General features: G+C 40.9%; 1 protein-coding gene across 1 annotated transcript in view; it reads left to right on the top strand.

Moving 5' to 3' along the window:
• csmd3b (CUB and Sushi multiple domains 3b) overlaps window positions 1-20,295 on the top strand; it is a 1,941,594-nt gene that overhangs the window by 368,394 nt on the left and 1,552,905 nt on the right. The window contains exon 3 of the mRNA XM_060823982.1: window positions 2,478-2,590. Within this exon, the coding sequence (XP_060679965.1) occupies window positions 2,478-2,590 (113 nt within the window). The remainder of the gene's footprint in view (window positions 1-2,477; window positions 2,591-20,295) is intronic.

Raw genomic sequence — 20,295 nt, 5'->3', positions numbered from 1 at the left:
TTCTCTTATGTCACGATGGTTTCATTCTTGTGCAACCTCACGTTAGAGAAAAACTCTGCTTTAGAAACAGCACTTAATGTGTTGGTGATGTAATCATGTTTCCGCCAAGTAAAAAATGAGGTCTGCAGATGCTGGAGATCACAGCTGCAAATGTGTTGCTGGTCAAAGCACAGCAGGCCAGGCAGCATCTCAGGAATAGAGAATTCGACGTTTCGAGCACAAGCCCTTCATCAGGAATAAGAGAGAGAGAGCCAAGCAGGCTAAGATAAAAGGTAGGGAGGAGGGACTGGGGGGGGGTGATGGAGGTGGGATAGGTGGAAGGAGGTCAAGGTGAGGGTGATAGGCCGGAGTGGGGTGGGGGCGGAGAGGTCAGGAAGAGGATTGCAGGTTAGGAGGGCGGTGCTGAGTTGAGGGAACCGACTGAGACAAGGTGGGGGGAGGGGAAATGAGGAAACTGGAGAAATCTGAATTCATACCTTGTGGTTGGAGGGTTCCCAGGCGGAAGATGAGGCGCTCCTCCTCCAGCCGTCGTGTAGTTGTGTTCTGCCGGTGGAGGAGTCCAAGGACCTGCATGTCCTCGGTGGAGTGGGAGGGAGAGTTAAAGTGTTGAGCCACGGGGTGATTGGGTTGGTTGATTCGGGCGGCCCGGAGGTGTTCTCTGAAGCGTTCCACAAGTAAGCGGCCTGTCTCACCAATATAGAGGCGGCCACATCGGGTGCAGCGGATGCAATAGATGATGTGTGTGGAGGTACAGGTGAACTTGTGGCGGATATGGAAGGATCCCTTGGGGCCTTGGAGGGAAGTGAGTGTGGAGGTGTGGGCGCAAGTTTTACATTTCCTGCGGTTGCAGGGGAAGGTGCCGGGGGTGGAGGTTGGGTTGGTGGGGGGTGTGGATCTGACGAGGGAGTCACGAAGGGAGTGGTCCTTGCGGAACGCTGATAGGGGAGGAGAGGGAAATATATCCTTGGTGGTGGGGTCCGTTTGGAGGTGGCGGAAATGGCGGCGGATGATACGTTGTATGTGGAGGTTGGTGGGGTGGTAGGTGAGAACCAGTGGGGTTCTGTCTTGGTGGCGGTTGGAGGAGCGGGGCTCAAGGGCGGAGGAGCGGGAAGTGGAGGAGATGCGGTGGAGGGCATCGTCGATCACGTCTGGGGGGAATCTGCGGTCCTTGAAGAAGGAGGCCATCTGGGCTGTGCGGTGTTGGAATTGGTCCTCCTGGGAGCAGATGCGGCGGAGACGAAGGAATTGGGAATATGGGATGGCGTTTTTACAGGGGGCAGGGTGACCTCCTCCCACCCCACTCTGGCCTATCACCCTCACCTTGACCTCCTTCCACCTATCCCACCTCCATCGCCCCTCCCCCTAGTCCCTCCTCCCTACCTTTTATCTTAGCCTGCTTGGCTCTCTCTCTCTTATTCCTGATGAAGGGTTTGTGCTCGAAACGTCGAATTCTCTATTCCTGAGATGCTGCCTGGCCTGCTGTGCGTTGACCAGCATGTTTCCGCCAACACATGTTTTAAAAGTTCACACTTTATGAAGTGTTTCCAATTCGTTAATCATGTTATAGTGAATTTGTGTTAATGAACAAGGTGTTGTAGCAGAATTACCTGTAATGCTATTAAATAAGGATCTCCAATCAACAAAACATTAGTTGGACCTATTCAAACAGTTCAGAATTAGTATTTGTAATGTTTTTGAAACAAGATGTTAGACGCAACCTCGAATAAAGGCAAAGTCCTACAGATTCTGGAAATCTAAGATAAACATAGAAAATGCTGGAAAAGCTCAACATTTCTGGAGAGAAAATCAGAATTACCATTACAAGTCTAAACTGCATCTTCTTCAGAATTTCAATGTGAGACCAAGATAACTTGGATGGCAACTACCAGATAAATACATTCAGTTGCGAAAGTGTAAACTCAGAAGTTGTTGTTTAAAATATTACTTAATAATAATGAATGCTGATGGAGCATCATTGTTGCAATCGCACAATCCAAACCAATAAACATTCCATAATTCTAGCATTTAGCTTTGATCTGCTTTATTTAATTTAATATCTCCTCTCTCCTTCGCACTCAAAATGGAATAAGAATTAATGATCACCACAAAGATTTCACCAGCAACAGAGCAGATCCATGCCAAAAGTCAAATCCAGTGGCTTCTTGGAGTGGAGGCAGGGAAGAGGGGCCTTAGCCTCCTTGACTGGACTCCAGATGATCCAAGTCTTTGACCTCGCTTGTTCCTCCCAAACAATGTGAAGCCTAGGCAGACCTTTATTCACCCTCATTCCCCTCATTAACAAATGGCTGCAAGGAAAACTCTTCAATTGGAACTGAACCACTGCCTCCAAAGTGAAATACAACTCCCTCTTCTTAACGGGATGTGTTTTTGTTTGGTTAGATGCTTGGTTCAGATTTTATTAATGTAAATATATGGATTTCTTTAATGAATTGTATTCCATTTGTTTTTTGATACAGGTTAACTGGTTTTCAGATGCCTGCACCTGTGACAAGCACTGGGTCTGTGTTTGCATTGCGTCTTACAAGTGACTTTGCCGTCAGTGCTCATGGATTTAAATTATTCTACCAAGGTAAGATTATTTAACACATGATGCTATCCCTTTCAAAATTGCATGGATTCAGTTGCTTGCTTGAAGAGAAAATTTATAGTGTTGTTATGGTGGATATTACTGTGATACATTTTGCTACACTATTTTTCTTATCTTGAAAACCCACGAGTGATGAACACAAATGGATTGAATTATTGTGAATAACTTGCTGGAAAAATATTACTGTGCTTGACTGCACATTATAATAAAGTTCATGAAGTAATATACACATAGAATCAACTGATGATTGATATCTTAATATGGCTTTAATACAATATTATGCATTTCCTCTGTTGATGTTGGGACTCAAAATTCCAGTTGAGCATTGGATGCTTCTTGGCATCAATTCCATGTGGTCGTCTTGAAATGGGTCAGATCCTGGGCTCTCTGTAATTCTACTGCACATGGAACAGAATACAACATTTTGGAGGAAAGAAGAATTAGTTATGTCAAGAGATGATTCTGCATAACTGTTCAAATTCCATATATTTTTCCTTTTAATGCTAAACTAACTCCATAGAAGCCGGTATCCAGTCAGCAAATCACTTTTTATTTATGTGTCGCAAGTCATTGGAACTGATCCAACTTCCTCAGAGACGGCTTTCAGAGTGAACAGAGTCTCTGAACTCCTGTTTATATTTGTCAGGCAGGGCTCCGTGATTGGACCAGATTAACAGTCCCAATCAGGGAACTCATATTCTATGAGGTCTGCCTGGCTGACCTTGTTACAATCATTGCACACGTTTCATAAAAATAAATTAAGACTGCTGGCTTCAGTGCTAGTGAAAGAAACAAGGAATTGATCAAGGATTGTTTGTTTGTTTGTGGACATTCTTCTCACGTCATTGTCCACTGAGTGGACTGACCTTAGTCTGATTTGCTGAAACAATATTTAAACAGGTGTCAACAGACTAGTCCTGTCAAGTAGACAATACAGTTAGAAAAACTTTGTGACAAGACTGGGCCTTTCTGTCACTTTTTTTGCCAATGGAGTAACTTTACAGACTTGTAAGGAGCACAGAAGTTATTCTGTGTATGACAGATATGGTTGAAAAATGTGGTTGTGTTCAGAGAACAAATTTAGATGCATAAATTATTTCAAAATAAATGATGACTTCTTCAGAAGGCATTCAGAAAGCAGTGTCCAACTATTCAGCTTTCCATTTTTTTATTGTAGCTGCTAACTCAGGGATTTCCATATTTGGTAGATGAGTCCATCTTTTCTTGCAATACCTTTATATTCAAAGTTAGCCCAATCTATGTTCATAAAACATGAAGCAACAACTTGTCATGAAACATTTGGTTCACTGTTTTAACCCACCAGTTACTGATTACACTGCACCTATTTATTTAGTTATTTGTTCTTTGTTCAGTTGGGTTTAAGTTGATAAGATAACAAATACCTGGGTTGTTTTTTATGCAGAACAGTAACATGCAACAAAAAGAGCTCAGACAATAATACATTAATAACCAATTATTGGGTGAATTATTTTGCAATTTTCTTATGACGTCATTGTATTCAGAACAAGAGCAAAATAGTGTGAAATCCAACCATGGTATATAAAACACAACTTGGAAAGGGAAGAGCATGAAGTTTGGCTTGCAATCTCTGCATCTGTAACCTATAGCAGATTAAAGGTAACACAAATAAATAGGTATTTGTCATTCTAGTTGTCTGAGTTCAACAATTGACTGCACAAAAAAATCAGAAGTTTGATAGAATGGCTAAAATAGGGCACAAAATGAATGGTATTCATTTATTCTAAACTGCTTGCACATTGAAATAGACAGGGTTATTTTGCAACAATCAGTTCCTAGCATAGAATTTTGCAAATAATGTGCTCAAGTGAGCACTACAATGTCTTTTCCTCTTTACCGCTCCCCTGTGCCTGTCATTCAGTTAGATATACAACTGGGAGAACAACCAGTTTTGAAATCTCAATGATTTGAAAAACATGAATAAATTCACAAGTAAAATACTGTAAGTGAGCAACCACTTGAAAAGATGGGCAATGAATGCTGGTTTTGCCAACATCATCCATATTTCATTGCAAATAGTAAAAATAAAGTCCGCAGTTCGAAAATAAGGCAGTCATTGAATCTCAAAGGCACAATTCACCTGAGTGTAGCTAGTTGCTGGGATTCAAAAGTTAGTAATTTTACCTGAAATATCAAAAACTGGGAGATATTCATGTCATTTTACTTCAAACACATACTTACCGCGATTAGTTGGATTGCTGGACCACCCTTTCAGAGATTCAGAATGCTAGTCTTCTTTCTATTTTTTGCTATGATGTCAACAAACCAGTCAGTCAATGAGGCATATACAGAACACGTGACTTGTTTGAAATTGCTGTAGGCGCTAATACTAATTTATCTAGCTATGATATTTACATTTTTTGACAGGATTCAAAACGATATTTAATATACATTAAATGGAATGTGTGCACCTTCTAAACAATTTTCTGTTTTATAAAATTGTGTTTGTTGCATTGGTAAGTACATTTATGTCTGAAATAATCTGAATTGGGAGCTTTACAATTATGAAACATTTCCAACTTTTGGTTTACGGTTCTGGATTTGATACTTGTGTTAATCTGCTTTTGCTGTAAAATAAATCACAATAATAATTCATTAGGTTTCTAACTTTTGGAAAAATAGTAGGAAACGCTTCACAAAAAAGTTAAAACGATTTTATGGTTGGCTCGGTGATAATGAATATACATTTGAATGCATTTGAAACTAAATAATATCACTAAAGCTGTATTTGATTGTGGCATTGTAGCACTTTTTCAGGTCATAATGATTAACATAATTGGATAGCATATTTTGCTCAAGTAGTGTGATAGCTGTCATTTATGCCATAGCTTGAAATGGTATTTGATTTGATTTATTATTGTCATATGTCTATGTTACAGTGAAAAGTATTGTTTTGCATGCTCTTCAGGCAGATTGCACCATATGAAGTGCAGTTTGACGTGGCTTTGACATGTTTGTCACACTGCTTTGTTCTAGAATGAGTATGTGATGTTTGATGGGTGCACTCATGTTGTGCAGTTGATTCTTTACTGCATATAGAATTCTTACTGTCATTGAAACTGTTTTGGAGAAGAGAAAAACAGATGCCATGTACTTCTTCAGACAAGAAACAAACTCAAAGAGGGTGATGCAATTACCATTATCAAATACCATTATCAAATTTGAGGTATAAATATTAGTCATACCTCCTTGCTTCTATTTCTCAGAATGGTTATTGCCCATTCCTTCTCAACCCTTCAAAATTAATACAGATTGTTGTATCACAATTATCTAATCACTATTTTCCCTCCTTCCCAAGTGCATTGCTTTCATCTGATTCAAATGCTCCAACAGAACGTAAAAGCATAAGAACTTGGGCAATTCCTTTGCGCCATCTCCTGAGTCTTCATTAATTTTCATTTTGACTGTTACAATGCTTTAAATGCTCGTGATGTTATGGAAAAATCAATATTAGATCATTCATTCTTCTTCATAAACTGCATTATCTTTTCTAGTGCACATTCCAGGTGAGACTTCATTGAGTAGGAAGTTAATGGATATTGTGTGTAGTTTTCCTCTCCCTGAGATGGTGAGAGAGGTGGAAACAGGGAAAATAAAAATGTAAGCTGGCCCTGGTAAGATAGTTGCCACCTTCTCACCACATCAACAGCTAAGTTCTAAGTGAAAATGTCAATTGGGCATAAAGCTCTTGAGTGGCCAATTAATGATCACTCAAGGTCCTCATTTGCTACCTCCATGAATACCTACCTTGCTGAGGGGTGAAAAAGATGGCCAGTTTGCTGACTGGCGGTTGGGTGCCCTCTGGCTTTCCCAATCTTAAGGGGAATTGGTGAGGTGGGCGGGCATGTGGAACGAGGCTTTGCAGTGAGGGGTGACCTCTGAAACCCAATCACCATCCACAACAAGAATAAAAACGTTGCAATCTGACCAAAGAGAAGACCTTGACTAGCAGTCTATAGGAACAGAAGCTACGGGTCTTTGATGGGTTGGCCAATGGGCTGAGAAACTCACTTATGCTTGCCTGCCAATACTGGATGAGCTGATTAGTGCACAATTGGGTGAATGATCTTGACAGAAGGGTGTGCTACTTAGAACGCTCACCCAAATTTTGACTGAAAAAAAAGGGAAGATCAAACCCTTCAAGTATGAGAAGTTCACAATCGAAGCAAGGGTTAAGATAATGTTGCAAACTTTAAATGCATTTTTCACACATGAATTGTGGATTACTGAAAATTTCTAGTTGTTTTGCATGATCATTTACTGTATTAAGACATTTTTTTAAATGAATCTTATGATGCTTTTACTGTTCTAAGGGCAATATTCAGCATGCTGCTTCACAATGAAATGTAACCTTCTTCCTTTAGAGCCAACCAAATTTAGTCTCTCTGCAGCTCTAGAAAATGTACAGTTGTCTTTGCATCCACTGTCAATGTCACATGTAGGTGCCACTAGGAAGATCTATACATAAACTAGAAAATTATCAGAGGGACTTTTAAATGTTCTTCTTTACTTTTGGTACTAATTAGGTGTTAAGACATTTACTCTTTATAGTACACACACACTGAATAAGTTTTCTTATATAACAGTTGGTTTATGATAAGTTTTAATGCTTTGTGTATTTCAGGAGGTCACCGTGGTAAATTTTAAAAATCGCAAGTAAATTCCAATTAAAATATGTGGTAGAGAATCACAGTTTACACAGATTGCAACACCTGTTAAGGCTCCTTTACCAGCTGACTATCAAGGCTGACTATCAGAATATTTCACATTTGTACATGGCTATTTAGAAAGTATTCTTTGCTGAATGCTTTCTGAAATATATTTTTGTAAATTTTGTCAACAGGGAATTCTGCTAGATCCAATCGTGTCCTATTCTTAGTGTTTAATATAATGTAATATCCCAGTCCCTTTCAGTCCCTTGAATCTTTCTGCAAATCATTGAGGTGTTAGCTGAACAATATTTTAGTTTCCAGTGTCCTTTTTTTCTTAGATAGTCATTTATATTCTAAACAAACAGAAAAAATATCTACCAATCCCAGGTTCAAATTGTTAACTTCATTTAACAGAATTATACAAGAAACAGATATAGATTTTCAGTTAGGTAACGAAATGCCTCCTGACAATACCCCTATCAGTTATTTTTTAGGATTTTTCTTTTGCATTATGCACTCTTGTTCCAGATTCCCTTTTATGAGGAAATAGTTCCTCTTCTTTCTATTTGCCTTTCCATTCTGTAACCATCTTATATTCTTCTATCATATTGCCACAGATCCCTTACTAAATACAGCAGTTCAGAATCACATCAGAATGCATGAGCCTCTGGAACTTGCTTAATATTTGTGGATGGTGCTCTTTGAAATTAGTCATGAACACTATCTCTTCTCTGTTGATCTCAAATCCAGGTCACAAGGTTTTGGTTCTACTTTCCTGTGTTTGTTTTCTCACTGATTTTAGAATATGGAAACCACATCTTTCTGAAAATGATTATTTAAAGTTATAGGATGAATTCACTTTGAAAACAGAAAAGCCTCTCTGTCCATTCAATACCATTAATTGTGTGTGCTCAATTAGCTTAAAAGAAAATAAAGAATTAGTGTCTGCTTAACCTTTTCCAGTCGACCAAGTGTATTAAGAAAAAGAAAATAAAATGGCAAAGGATTTTATTATTTCTCCTGTTGCTTTTGCTTCTATGCGGGATAAACTAAGTTATTGACATGCTTTCTTATTGACAAGAAGATCTCTCTGAAAGTTTGATACTTGGCACAAAATCTGGAAGGCTTTAAAACATGCAAGTAATATGCTTGTATATAAAAGCAAACAGAGGCCATCACTGAGTTGCACAGCCAATGGCTGTAAAGATCAGAACTGCCCCGAACAGTTCAAACTTTCACTTGGGGAATCTCTAATATGAACCAATTACTTACCTTTTAAACAAAGTTTTCATTCAATCTCAAACCAATGACAACTATTCAACTCCGAGAGAGTGAAAAGATTACTGGAGAATCATAGATTCTTAGTATATGACCATTCATACTCTTTTCATCAAGTTGCCATAAATGACAACAGAAAGTTAAAAATCACACAACACCAGGCTAAAGTCCATCAGGCTTATTTGGAAGCACTAGCTTTCGGAACGCTGCTCCTTCATCAACCATCTGATGAAGGAGCCACAATTTGAAAGCTACTGTTTCCAAATAAATCTGTTGGACTATAACCTGGTGTTGTGTGATTTTTAACTTTGTACACCCCAGCCCAACACAGGCTCCTCCAAATCATTACAATCGAAAAAGATTTCACAAAGCTCAATATCTAGCTTGCTTGCAACCTAGTCAAACATCATGCAAGTGATTGCTTACTATCTTCAACAATGCATCAATTTTACAACAATTTCACATTCTAACAATGTCTCATTTTAAAAATCAAGTCTTTGTTTGGTTCCAGGTGGATTAAGTCTGTCCTGAACATGAAATGACTTGGAGTAGCTGCTTGCCAAAGAAAGGATTGGATTAGATTAGATTCCCTACAGTGTGGAAACAGGCCCTTCAGCCCAACCAGTCCACACCGACACTCTGAAGACCATTTCCCTCTGACTAATGCACTTAATACTATGGACAATTTAGCATGGCCAATTCACCTGACCTGCACATCTTTAGACTGTGGGAGGAAACCCACACAGACATGGGAGAATGTGCAAACAGTCACCCAAGCTGGAATTGAACCTGGGATCCTGGTGCTGTGAGACAGCAGTACTAACCACTGAGCCAGCATGTCTCCAAATTAGCACAATTGTTTCACAGCCATCGGAGTTATGTGAGGTCATACCTTTGCAGTGTCGAATAAGTGTCTGGACTGTGCAAGTGAAGTTCTAATGACTGTGGTTATGTACCAAAAACAGTACAGTTTTGTTGTACAAAGGGATATAATCATGCAGGTCCTGAAAGAAAAAGGAACTAAAGGCTGGTAAGGGGATCAGCATGTTCAATAGATGCAGTTTGAAGAGGAAGTGGAGGAGATACGAACGATCAAAGACATCCACCTATGTATCCCAACTCTTGTCATTCAAATGCACATAGGCAATATGTTGACTATCTGACTTTGTATGTCTCTGCATTGTACTCTCATGTTGTTTTATGAGAGATTGGAGGCTGTAATGCTGCAACAAGATGCACTGTGGTTCATATATTCATGTTCCTGAAGCAGTCAACTGCAATCTGATGGGCCTGCTAATATTTACACACAGAATTATTCTTTCAAAAAAAAACACCTATAGTCGAGTCATGTCTATGTTGTTTAGAAGATAAAATTGGTCTTACTAATCGTCACTATGAAACTATCATCAATAGTTGCAAAATATTACCTGATTCACTATTGTCCTTTGAGGAGGAAATTGCGCCATCCTTATCTAATCTGCTCCACATCTGACTCAAGCTCCACATCAAGGTTGTTGACTTTTGACTGACTTCTAAAAATGGCCCAGCAAGCCTCATAGTTCAAGGTTAATTGGGGATGGGCAACAAAATGCTGGCCTTACCAATGGCACCTGCATCCCAAGGAAGAATAAAGGAAACAAAAACCTACCTGACATTAATTTGAACATGCAAAATGTGAGTTTGAGCCTTTGCTGCAAAACTTAAATATCTGGTGTCAGCTGATGCACCATGGCCAGGTTTCGCAGTTTGATGAAGTTAAAAATAACACAATGTAGAGGAATCTCTATTATCCAGTATTCAATTATCCAAATTTTGGATCATCCGGACAAGATCGTAAGATCCTGACACGTGGCTAAACGGTGTTTTCCGGCTTTCGATTATTCGATTACCCAAACAAAACACTCCCCTCCCATGTCATTCAGATAATCGAGGTTTCTCAATAGCAGGTTATAGTCCAACAGGTTGTACTTTCAAATAAACCTGTTGGGCTATAACCTGGTGTTGTGTGATTTTTAACTGAGTCCACCTCAGTCCAACACCAGCACCTCCACATCATAGTTTGGTGGAATTGGTCAGCACTTTGAAGTCAGAAAGGATGGGCTTCAAATACTGTAAAAAGCCTTGTGCTGAATTGGTGCTGAATTCCTGTGGACTGCTTAACATTGCATTCATATTTTTTGGAAGGTTCTCAATGCATGAAATGCTTCATTGTAAATGATCATCATATTCTTCTGTGGCTCATCACATCAAAGCTCTCATTGGAATGTTGTACAGCAGAATAGCAAGTGCATATCTAAATTGGCTTTTCCATGACTGCGTGTTACTTATGGAGAGTGTCTCATGAATTCTAGATCTTACCCAATAGTAAAGTCAAACTAGTGTGCAGTGTCAGTATCTGATTTAATGATGTTGGTGTGAAATCATCTTGATCATTACTGACCTTTTGCTGTTTCTCATCTGACTGGTCAAGTTGAACTCTTTGAGTGCCTGAAAGGAAGGGAGTAAACTGACAAGACTTTGGTGTTAGGAGAGGACACAAGATCAGAGCCTCACGTTTAGTTCATATGGAGTTTGTAACAGATTGAAGAATGAGGTCCAAGTGGTCAAAAGGGGGTGAGATCTGGGCATACCATCATCTTTCTCAGTTTCAGCTCCTCTGCGAACAAGAACCTGACAATGGTTTCTCCATACCGATTGGCAGCAGCTTCTCGGTGGTGAGGGAATGTCAGCACAACTCTCATCTTCCTATGACATCCAACCAGCTCCTGTTGTTTTCCAACTTCATTTCCTTCCCTATTTCTCAAAATAACTTTACCCTTGTGGCTTTCTTTGTTAAGGCATGGAGATATTCTTGTTCTCTTCTAGTTAACTCTGCTGTCTCGAGTTACATGCTACTCCTTGGGCAAGAGGTAGAGTAGAGTGCTGTCTATTGAGATGATGTAACTGTCATAGTTTGCTAGCTAGCACTGTCCACAAGATGAGAATTGTGGATGTGAATCTTGCAACAGTGAGGATATGGTGAAGTCTCTCAATGTCAGGTCTGAGGCTTGATTGACAGAGATTGCTCATGTGTGAGCACTAGGATCTTGTGAATAGAAGATAATCTGAGATTTGTTTTGCAATTGACAATGATATTTTATTTGGAACTGCATTCACAGAAGTTGATGACTGCGAGATCATTGAATTTCTGACTGCGCTATAGCAAGGTCCTTGGGGCTAGACTCTTGACAATGATCACCATTGCTCTTTGCTGTCAACATCTTTTCAATGTGTGTCTACAGGGTCCCTTGCCTCCCCTGCTACTCCGATGGGTAAAGGATTGCCTCTCCTCTCTACCTCCTCCACAAATACCTCCAGTGAATATTTCCCAGGTCAAAGCCATTTCTTTTGTGTGCCTGTCAGCATCTGCTCGAATGTTTAAGTAGGGGTGGTTATTGTCAGCTAGCTTTATGAAGTATTACAATGTTATCATTTTGAATCCGTTGATGATGCATGTAACAAATGGATAACACAGTTAGAACTTGATGCACAGAGCATTTATTCTACACAGCAGATAACAAGAAAATTGCTGCAGTGCTTTCATTTCAATGACCAAACTCTGATTAACCTTCCCTCATGTTCTCCATGTACATTTTCTGAGAGTAATAGTTTATTTCTCGAGGTGTAACTATGTAGACCATTATGGGGTGCATGGTGAATATACCATGGAATGATTATCTTAAGCTACAAGAAAGGAATCTAGAGTGAATGAGAATGTGCTGGAGATTATCTGAGGTATAAAGGTATCATGCCACCTCCTGAGAACTGGAGTGCTCTCACGTAGCGATGAGAATGTATAAAAAATGTAGCAGTCTTAAAAGGTGTGCCAGACTATCACAACCTGAGTAAATTTCATAGTGCCTTTAAATTTCTTCTTCCTCTGGTGAGGACAGTGCAGGAGAGAGAGAGAGAGAGAGAGAGAGAGAGAGAGAGAAACCTGCAGTTACCGCCTTTGCTGTTTGAATTCGTGTATTGCTGGACATCAGAGTGCATCTGGGAAAATTAACCAACAGTGAAATTCACAACTAATCTTGGAGGAACTGTTGGGCGAAGTTCACAGCACAGAATCAGATAAGTTAATTGTTGTTTTAAGTCTGTCCAATAGAAAGGCTGCAGTAGTGGGTACAGTGGATTTTTTCTTGATTATGTATTTTTGGAGATAAGTCTCTTGATTAAACTTAAAATATCAGCCATAGCTATTAATTTAACCTGGGGCAGTATTTGTAGAGGAATAAGACGGTGTTATTTTCTGGGTCTGAAGATTGTGAAGGAGCAAAAATGGCCTTTGCAGTGATATGTACTTCGTGTCAGATGTGGGAGGTTAAAGAAAGTTTAAGAGTTACTGCGGATTATATCTGCCATAAGTGCTGTTGGATGCAAATCTTATCAGATCGAGTGGATTGGTTGGAGAGACAATGAGAAGCGATGAGGAATTTGCAACAGCTACAGTATGTGATGGATGGCAGTTATAGAAAGGGGGAAAAGTCTCAGGTACAGTCACATAGATGGATGAACTCCAGGAAGGGTAAGAGAGGTTGGCACCTAGGGCAGGAGTCTTTTGTGGATATACCCATTTCAAACAAGTATGCTGTTCTAGAAAATGTAGGGGGTGATGGATTCTCAGGGGAACGTAGCACAAACAGACAAGTTTCTGGTATTGAGACTGGCTTTAATGCAACGAGGGGTATGTCGGCTTCCAAGAGATCAATTGTGTTTGGGGATTCTGTAGTCCAAGGTACAGACAGACGTTTCTATGGCCAGCAGAGAAAAAGCAGAATGGTGTGTTGTTTCCCTGGTGCCAGGATCAAGGATGTCTCAGAGAGGGTGCAGAATGTTCTCATGAGGGAGAGGGGCCAGCAGCAGGTTATTGTCCACATTGGAACCAACGACATTGAAAGGGAAAAGGTTGAAACTCTGAAGGGAGATTACAGACAGTTAGGTAGAATTTTAAAAAGGAGGTCCTCAAGGGTAGTAATATCTGGATTACTCCCAGTGCTACGAGTTAGTGAGGGCAGGATTCGGAGGAAAGAGCAGATGAATGCATGGCTGAGGAGCTGGTGTATGGTCGAAGGATTCACATTTTTGATCATTGGAATCTGTTTTGGGGTAGAAGTGACCTGTACAAGAAGGATGAATTGCACCTAAATTGGAAGGGAACTGATATACTGGCAGGGAAATTTGCTAGAACTGCTTGGGAGGATTTAAACTAGTAAGGTGGGGGAGGTGGGACCCAGGGAGATAGTGAGGAAAGAGATCGATCTGAAATGGGTACAGCTGAGAACAGAAGTGAGTCAAACAGTCAGGGCAGGCAGGGACAAGGTAGGAGTAATGAATTAAACTGCAATTATTTCAATGCAAGGGGCCTAACAGGGAAGGCAGATGAACTCAGGGCATTTTTAGGAACAAGGGATTGGGATATCATAGCAATTACGGAAACATAACTCAGGGATGGGCAGGACTGGCAGCTGAATGTTCCAGGATGCAAATGCTACAGGAAGGATAGAAAGGGAGGCAAAAGAGGAGGGGGAGTGGCATTTTTGATAAGGGATAGCATTACAGCTGTGCTCAGGGAAGATATTCTCGGAAATACATCCAGGGAAGTTATTTGGGTGGAACTGAGAAATAAGAAAGGGATGATCACCTTATTGGGATTGTGTTATAGACCCTCCAATAGTCAGAGGGAAATTGAGAAACAAACTTATAAGGAGATCTCAGCTATCTGTAAGAATAATAGGGTAGTTATGGTAGGGGATTTTAACTTACCAAACATCAACTGGGACTGCCGTAGTGTTAACGGTTAGATGGAGAGGAATTTGTTAAGTGTGCACAAGACAATTTTCTGATTCAGTATGTGGATGTACCTAACAGAGAAGGTGCAAAACTTGACCTACTCTTGGGAAATAAGGCAGGGCAGGTGACTGAGGTGTCAGTGGGGGAGCACTTTGGGGCCAGTGACCATAATTCTATTCATTTTAAAATAGTGATGGAAAAGGATAGACCAGATGTAAAAGTTGAAGTTCTAAATTGGAGAAAGGCCAATTTTGACGGTATTAGGCAAGAACTTTCAAAAGCTAAATGGGGACAAATGTTCGCAGGTAATGGGGCAGCTGGAAAATGGGAAGCCTTCAGAAATGAGATAACAAGAATCCAGAGAAAGTATATTTATGTCAGGGTGAAAGGGAAGGCTGATAGGTATAGGGAATGCTGGATGACTAAAGAAATTGAGGGTTTGGTTCAGAAAAAGAAGGAAACATATGTCAGGTATAGACAGGATAGAGCGAGTGAATCCTGAGAAGAGTATAAAGGAAGTAGGAGCATACTTAAGAGAGAAATCAGGAGGGCAAAATGGGGACATGAGATAGCTTTGGCAAATAGAATTAAAGAGAATCCAAAGGGTTTTTACAAATATATTAAGGACAAAAGGGTAACTCGGGAGAGAATAGTGCCCCTCAAAGATCATCAAGGTGGCCTTTGTGTGGAGCCAGACAAAATGGGGGAGATACTAAATGAATATTTTGCATCAGTATTTACTGTGGAAAAGGATATGGAAGATATAGACTGTAGGGAAATAGATGGTGACATCTTGCAAAATGACCAGATTACAGAGGAGGAAGTGCTGGATGTCTTGAAACGGTTAAAGGTGGATAAATCCCCAGGACCTGATCAGGAGTAACTGAGAAATCTGTGGGAAGCTTGAGAAGTGATTGCTGGGCCTCTTGCTGAGATATTTGTATCATCGATAGTCACAGGTGAGGTGCCGGAAGACTGGAGGTTGGCAAACGTGGTGCCACTGTTTAAGAAGGGCGGTAAAGACAAGCCAGGGAATATAGACCAATGAGACTGACCTCGGTGGTGGGCAAGTTGTTGGAGGGAATCCTGAGGGGCAGGATGTACAGACATTTGGAGAGGTAAAAACAATGACTGCAGATGCTGGAAACCAGATTTTGGATTAGTGGTGCTGGAAGAGCACAGCAGTTCAGGCAGCATCCGAGGAGCAGCAAAATCGACGTTTCGGGCAAAAGCCCTTCATCAGGAATAAAGGCAGAGAGCCTGAAGCGTGGAGAGATAAGCAAGAGGAGGGTGGAGCTGGGGAGAAAGTAGCATAGAGTACAATAGGTGAGTGGGGGAGGGGATGAAGGTCTCCTGGACATTGGGGAGACTGGACGCCTCCTAGCAGAGCTCTTTAGGGAACATCTTCAGGACACCCGCACCAATCATCCACACCATCCTGTGGCCCAATATTTCAACTCTCCCTCTCATTCTACCGAGAACATGGAGGCCCTGGGCCTCCTTCACCGCCGCTCCCTCACCACCAGACGCCTGGAGGAAGAACTCCTCATCTTCCGCCTTGGAACACTTAAACCCCAGGGCATCGATGTGGACTTCAACAGTTTCCTTATTTCCCCTTCCCCCACCTCACCCTAGTTCAAAACTTCCAGCTCAGCACTGTCCCCATGACTTGTCCTACCTGCCTATCTTCTTTTCCACCTATCCACTCCACCCTCCTTCCTGACCTATCACCTTTATCCCCTCCCCCACTCACCTATTGTACTCCATGCTACTTTCTCCCCACCCCCACCCTCCTCTAGCTTATCTCTCCACGCTTCAGGCTCACTGCCTTTATTCCTGATGAAGGGCTTTTGCGCAAAACATCAATTTTGCTGCTCCTTGGATGCTGCCTGAACTGCTGTGCTCTTCCAGCACCACTAATCCAAAAAATGCATTTGGAAAGGCAAGGACTGATTCGAGATAGTCAACATGGCTTTGTGCATGGGAAATCATGTCTCACAAACTTGATTGAGTTTTTGAAAAAGTAACGACGAAGATTGATGAGGGCAGAGCAGTAGATGTGATCTATGTGGACTTCATTAAGGCGTTCGACAAGGTTCCCCATGGGAGACTGATTAGCAAGATTAGATCTAATAAAATACAGGGAGAACTAGCCATTTGGATACAGAACTAGCTCAAAGGTAGAAGACAGAGGGTGGTGGTGGAGAGTTGTTTATCATACTAGAGGCCTGTGACCAGTGGAGTGCCACAAGGATCGGTGCTGGGCCCTCTACCTTTTGTCATTTACATAAATGATTTGGATGCGAGCATAAGAGGTACAGTTAGTAAGTTTGCAGATGACACCAAAATTGGAGGTGTAGTGGACAGCGAAGAGGGTTACCTCAGATTACCTCAGGATCTAGGCCAGACGGGCCAATGGGCTGAGAAGTGGCAGATGGAGTTTAATTCAGATAAATGCGAGGTGCTGCATTTTGGGAAAGCAAATCTTAGCAGGACTTATACACTTAATGGTAAGGTCCTAGGGAGTGTTGCTGAACAAAGAGACCTTAGAGTACAGGTTCATAGCTCCCTTAAAGTGTAGTCGCAGGTAGATAGGATAGTGAAGAACGTGTTTGGTATGCTTTCCTTTATTGGTCAGTGTATTGACTGCAGGAGTTGGGAGGTCATGTTGCGGTTGTACAGGACATTAATTAGGCCACTGTTGGAATATTGCATGCAATTCTGGTCTCTTTCCTAATAGAAAGATGTTGTGAAACTTGAAAGGGTTCAGAAAAGATTTACAAGGATGTTGCCAGGATTGGAGGATCTGAGCTACAGGGAGAGGCTGAACAGGCTGGGGCTATTTTCCCTGGACATCGGAGGCTGAGGGGTGACCTTATAGAGATTTACAAAATTATGAGGGGCATGGATAGGATAAATAGACAAAGTTTTTTCCTTGGGTTTGGGGAGCCCAGAACTAGAGGGCATAGGTTTAGGGTGAGAGGGGAAAGATATAAAAGAGACCTGAGGGGCAACTTTTTCACACAGAGGGTAGTATATATATGGAATGAGCTACCAGTGGATGTGGTGGAGGCTGGTACAATTGCCACATTTAAGAGGCATTTGGATGGGTATATGAATAGGAAGGGTTTGGAGCAATATGGGCGGGTGCTGGCAGGTGGGACTAGATTGGGTTGGGATCTCTGGTCAGCATGGACGGGTTGGACCGAAGGCTCTGTTTCCATGCTGTACATCTCTATGACTCTATGATTCTATGAGATGTGAGCAACAATGTCAAGCAGCAGTTACTGCTCTTTCTTAGTTACCTTTGAGGGAGTAGTGATGAGTGACCTTCAAAACTTGCTGAAGTCCTTTTGCAGAGTGGGGAGGGGGTTGGGGTAGCAGAAGCGTTTAGACACATTGTAATGTGCTGTTAGGAAGGAAGTGCCAGGCTTCTTACTCATCCACAATGTAGGAATAGAAATATACTTCCAAGTTAGATGTGGTGTGTAGCACGGAGGGAGTTCGGCAGATGCTGGCCTGTCCTTCTGAGAAGTAAGGGAACTGTCAAATGAGGCTTGACAAGTTGCGATAGTCCAGCTTATAAATATCATATATACTGCAGTTGCTGTTCAAAAATAGTGAGGGGAAGTGAATGCTTCTGCTGATAGATGAAGTGCCAATCAAGAAGTCTTTACTTAGATGATGTCACGCTTCCTGAGTATTATTGGAATATCCAAGCATGAGCAGTTAGTCTCGCCTAATCTTTACAATTCAGTCTAATCACCCATATCTGGGCCAAGGCTCGAACAAAAAAAGCTAGGAGCCAAATGGTCCTGCTGGAACATACGCGAGTAGGCTTTTGCTGAGTAGAAATCATTTCATAGCATTGTCAGTGTTAGTTTCCACCATTTTTTTCCAAAATTGGGAACATTTGAGTCAAGGCATTGGCCACACAGGAGTTGCTGTACATTGTGGACAAAATATGCCTGGAGAATTTTCAGAATTGTTGGGTGTTGGTCTGTTTTAGTGTTCTTCATGCACTTTAGAAAGATCCCTTCTCTAGTCTAAAAGGTTTGTCCTGGATTACAGTAGCATACAACTTGGATACAGTCTAATTTAGTGTGAAGCACTTTTATTTAGCAGCTAGGCAGAACTACATACAATTACACTGTTTCTTTAGATGTCACAGGTGTTCGGATCTGTCTCAGTTGATCAATCTATTGACATATCTCCATGTGTATCTTCGGAATGCTGATTAGATGATGCTGTTGCTACAGAAACAAATCCTTTATCAAAAGTTGCCTTTGTTCCTGTTTATTACTATGGCTGTGTGCCACACAAGATGGTAACTGATTTTGTTTTTTTTAAAGGAAATTGTGTTTGTACGAAGCTATTGCTGGATGTACTCTCCCTATGCTTCAGTCTCAAGGCCCTGCTTGAACAAACAAAGGCAATTGTTTGGATGTAATTTCCAACACATTCTTAGCAGTCTCCAATGCTGGAGTTAAAGATGCCATTTTATGGTCAGGCTCTAATACAGTTTAAAATCAATTTGCAGATTCTCGCTGATCTTAGCAAAGGTTTATCCTGACCAAATTTCCAAAATGCCTCCCTGATCTTAAACCTAAAATAGGATTCTTCAATTAGGTTATCATTTCTCCTTTCATGTTACTTTGCATCATCCTGAGACAAACACAATTCTTGACAGACAAAGTCCTTCCATACCATCACTGAGTTTCAAAATATTTGGAAAGAAATGGGTAAAATTCATAAATCCTTTCAAAACATTATGTCGTTCCATCTATGTCCTTTTGGTCCATGTCATCACTTCATCCATTCCAAGCTGTAAAGAATGGATTTTTGGACATTTGTCATTTTGATTATTTCAAGCTCTGTGCAATTTTGACCAAACAATTTCTGCAAACTTTTGTAGTCCTGTCCTCAAACTGTCTTTTTTCAGGTTATTTCTGGGGTATCCAATCTAAAGCTCTTCTTACAGTCAGATAGCTTTCCGCTATTTTTAATCCTTTAGAGACCTACTTCCTTGAAGCCCCATTTCCCTTCCCCCTCCCTTGCCCCCACCACATAATAATCTATGTCAAAGTACTGTGCTTCTCATTAACCTCTGAGAGGTGACCTTATAGAAGTTTATGAAACCATGAGGTGCATGGATAGGGTGAATAGCCAATGTCTTTTTCCCCTGGGCAGTGGAGTCCAAAACTGGAGGGCATATGTTTAAGATGAAATGGGAAAAAAAAATTATCAACCTAAGGGACAATGTTTTCACCCAAAAGTTGATGGTATATGGAATGAGCTGTCAGAGGAAGTGATGGAGGCTGGAACAAATGCAACATTGAAAAGGCCATCTGGATGGGTACATGAACAGAAAGGGTTTAGAGGGATATGGGCCAAATGCTGGCAAAGAGAATTAGATTAATTTAGAATGTCTGGGTTGGAAGGAAGAGTTGGGCCAAAGGGTCTATTTCTGTACCATGCATCTCCATACTTCTATTATTCTTCAATTCCTACTCTTTAAACATGTATTCTAAATTATTTGTTGACAATAGGATATTTCATTATGTGCAACACGTAATGCAGGCTATCATTGTGTGAAAACACCTATTTTAGCATTATAAAAGGCTTTTGTTTTCCTTTGAAAAAATCCTCAAGTTTCACTATTTCTGTGGTGCCAGATTCTGTGTATGAAATCTATAGCTTAAACCTTTTCTCTTTAATTGTTTCTAATGAGCCTATTTGGAATATAAAACATGAGTTTGATGAATCTCCACAGTTTGTGACTGATGACAATGAATCATTGTTTCTTTCATGTGAGACTATCATAGTTTGAGGGACCATTAATTTCTGAGATGTTACAGTGAACTTATCTCATATAACCAGAGTGTGCTC

Source organism: Hemiscyllium ocellatum, chromosome 4 (genome assembly GCF_020745735.1).
Source record: "Hemiscyllium ocellatum isolate sHemOce1 chromosome 4, sHemOce1.pat.X.cur, whole genome shotgun sequence".
Taxonomy (NCBI): domain Eukaryota; kingdom Metazoa; phylum Chordata; class Chondrichthyes; order Orectolobiformes; family Hemiscylliidae; genus Hemiscyllium; species Hemiscyllium ocellatum.
The sequence above is the reverse complement of the archived record's forward strand: the minus strand, read 5'-3'. Positions and strand labels throughout refer to the sequence as shown.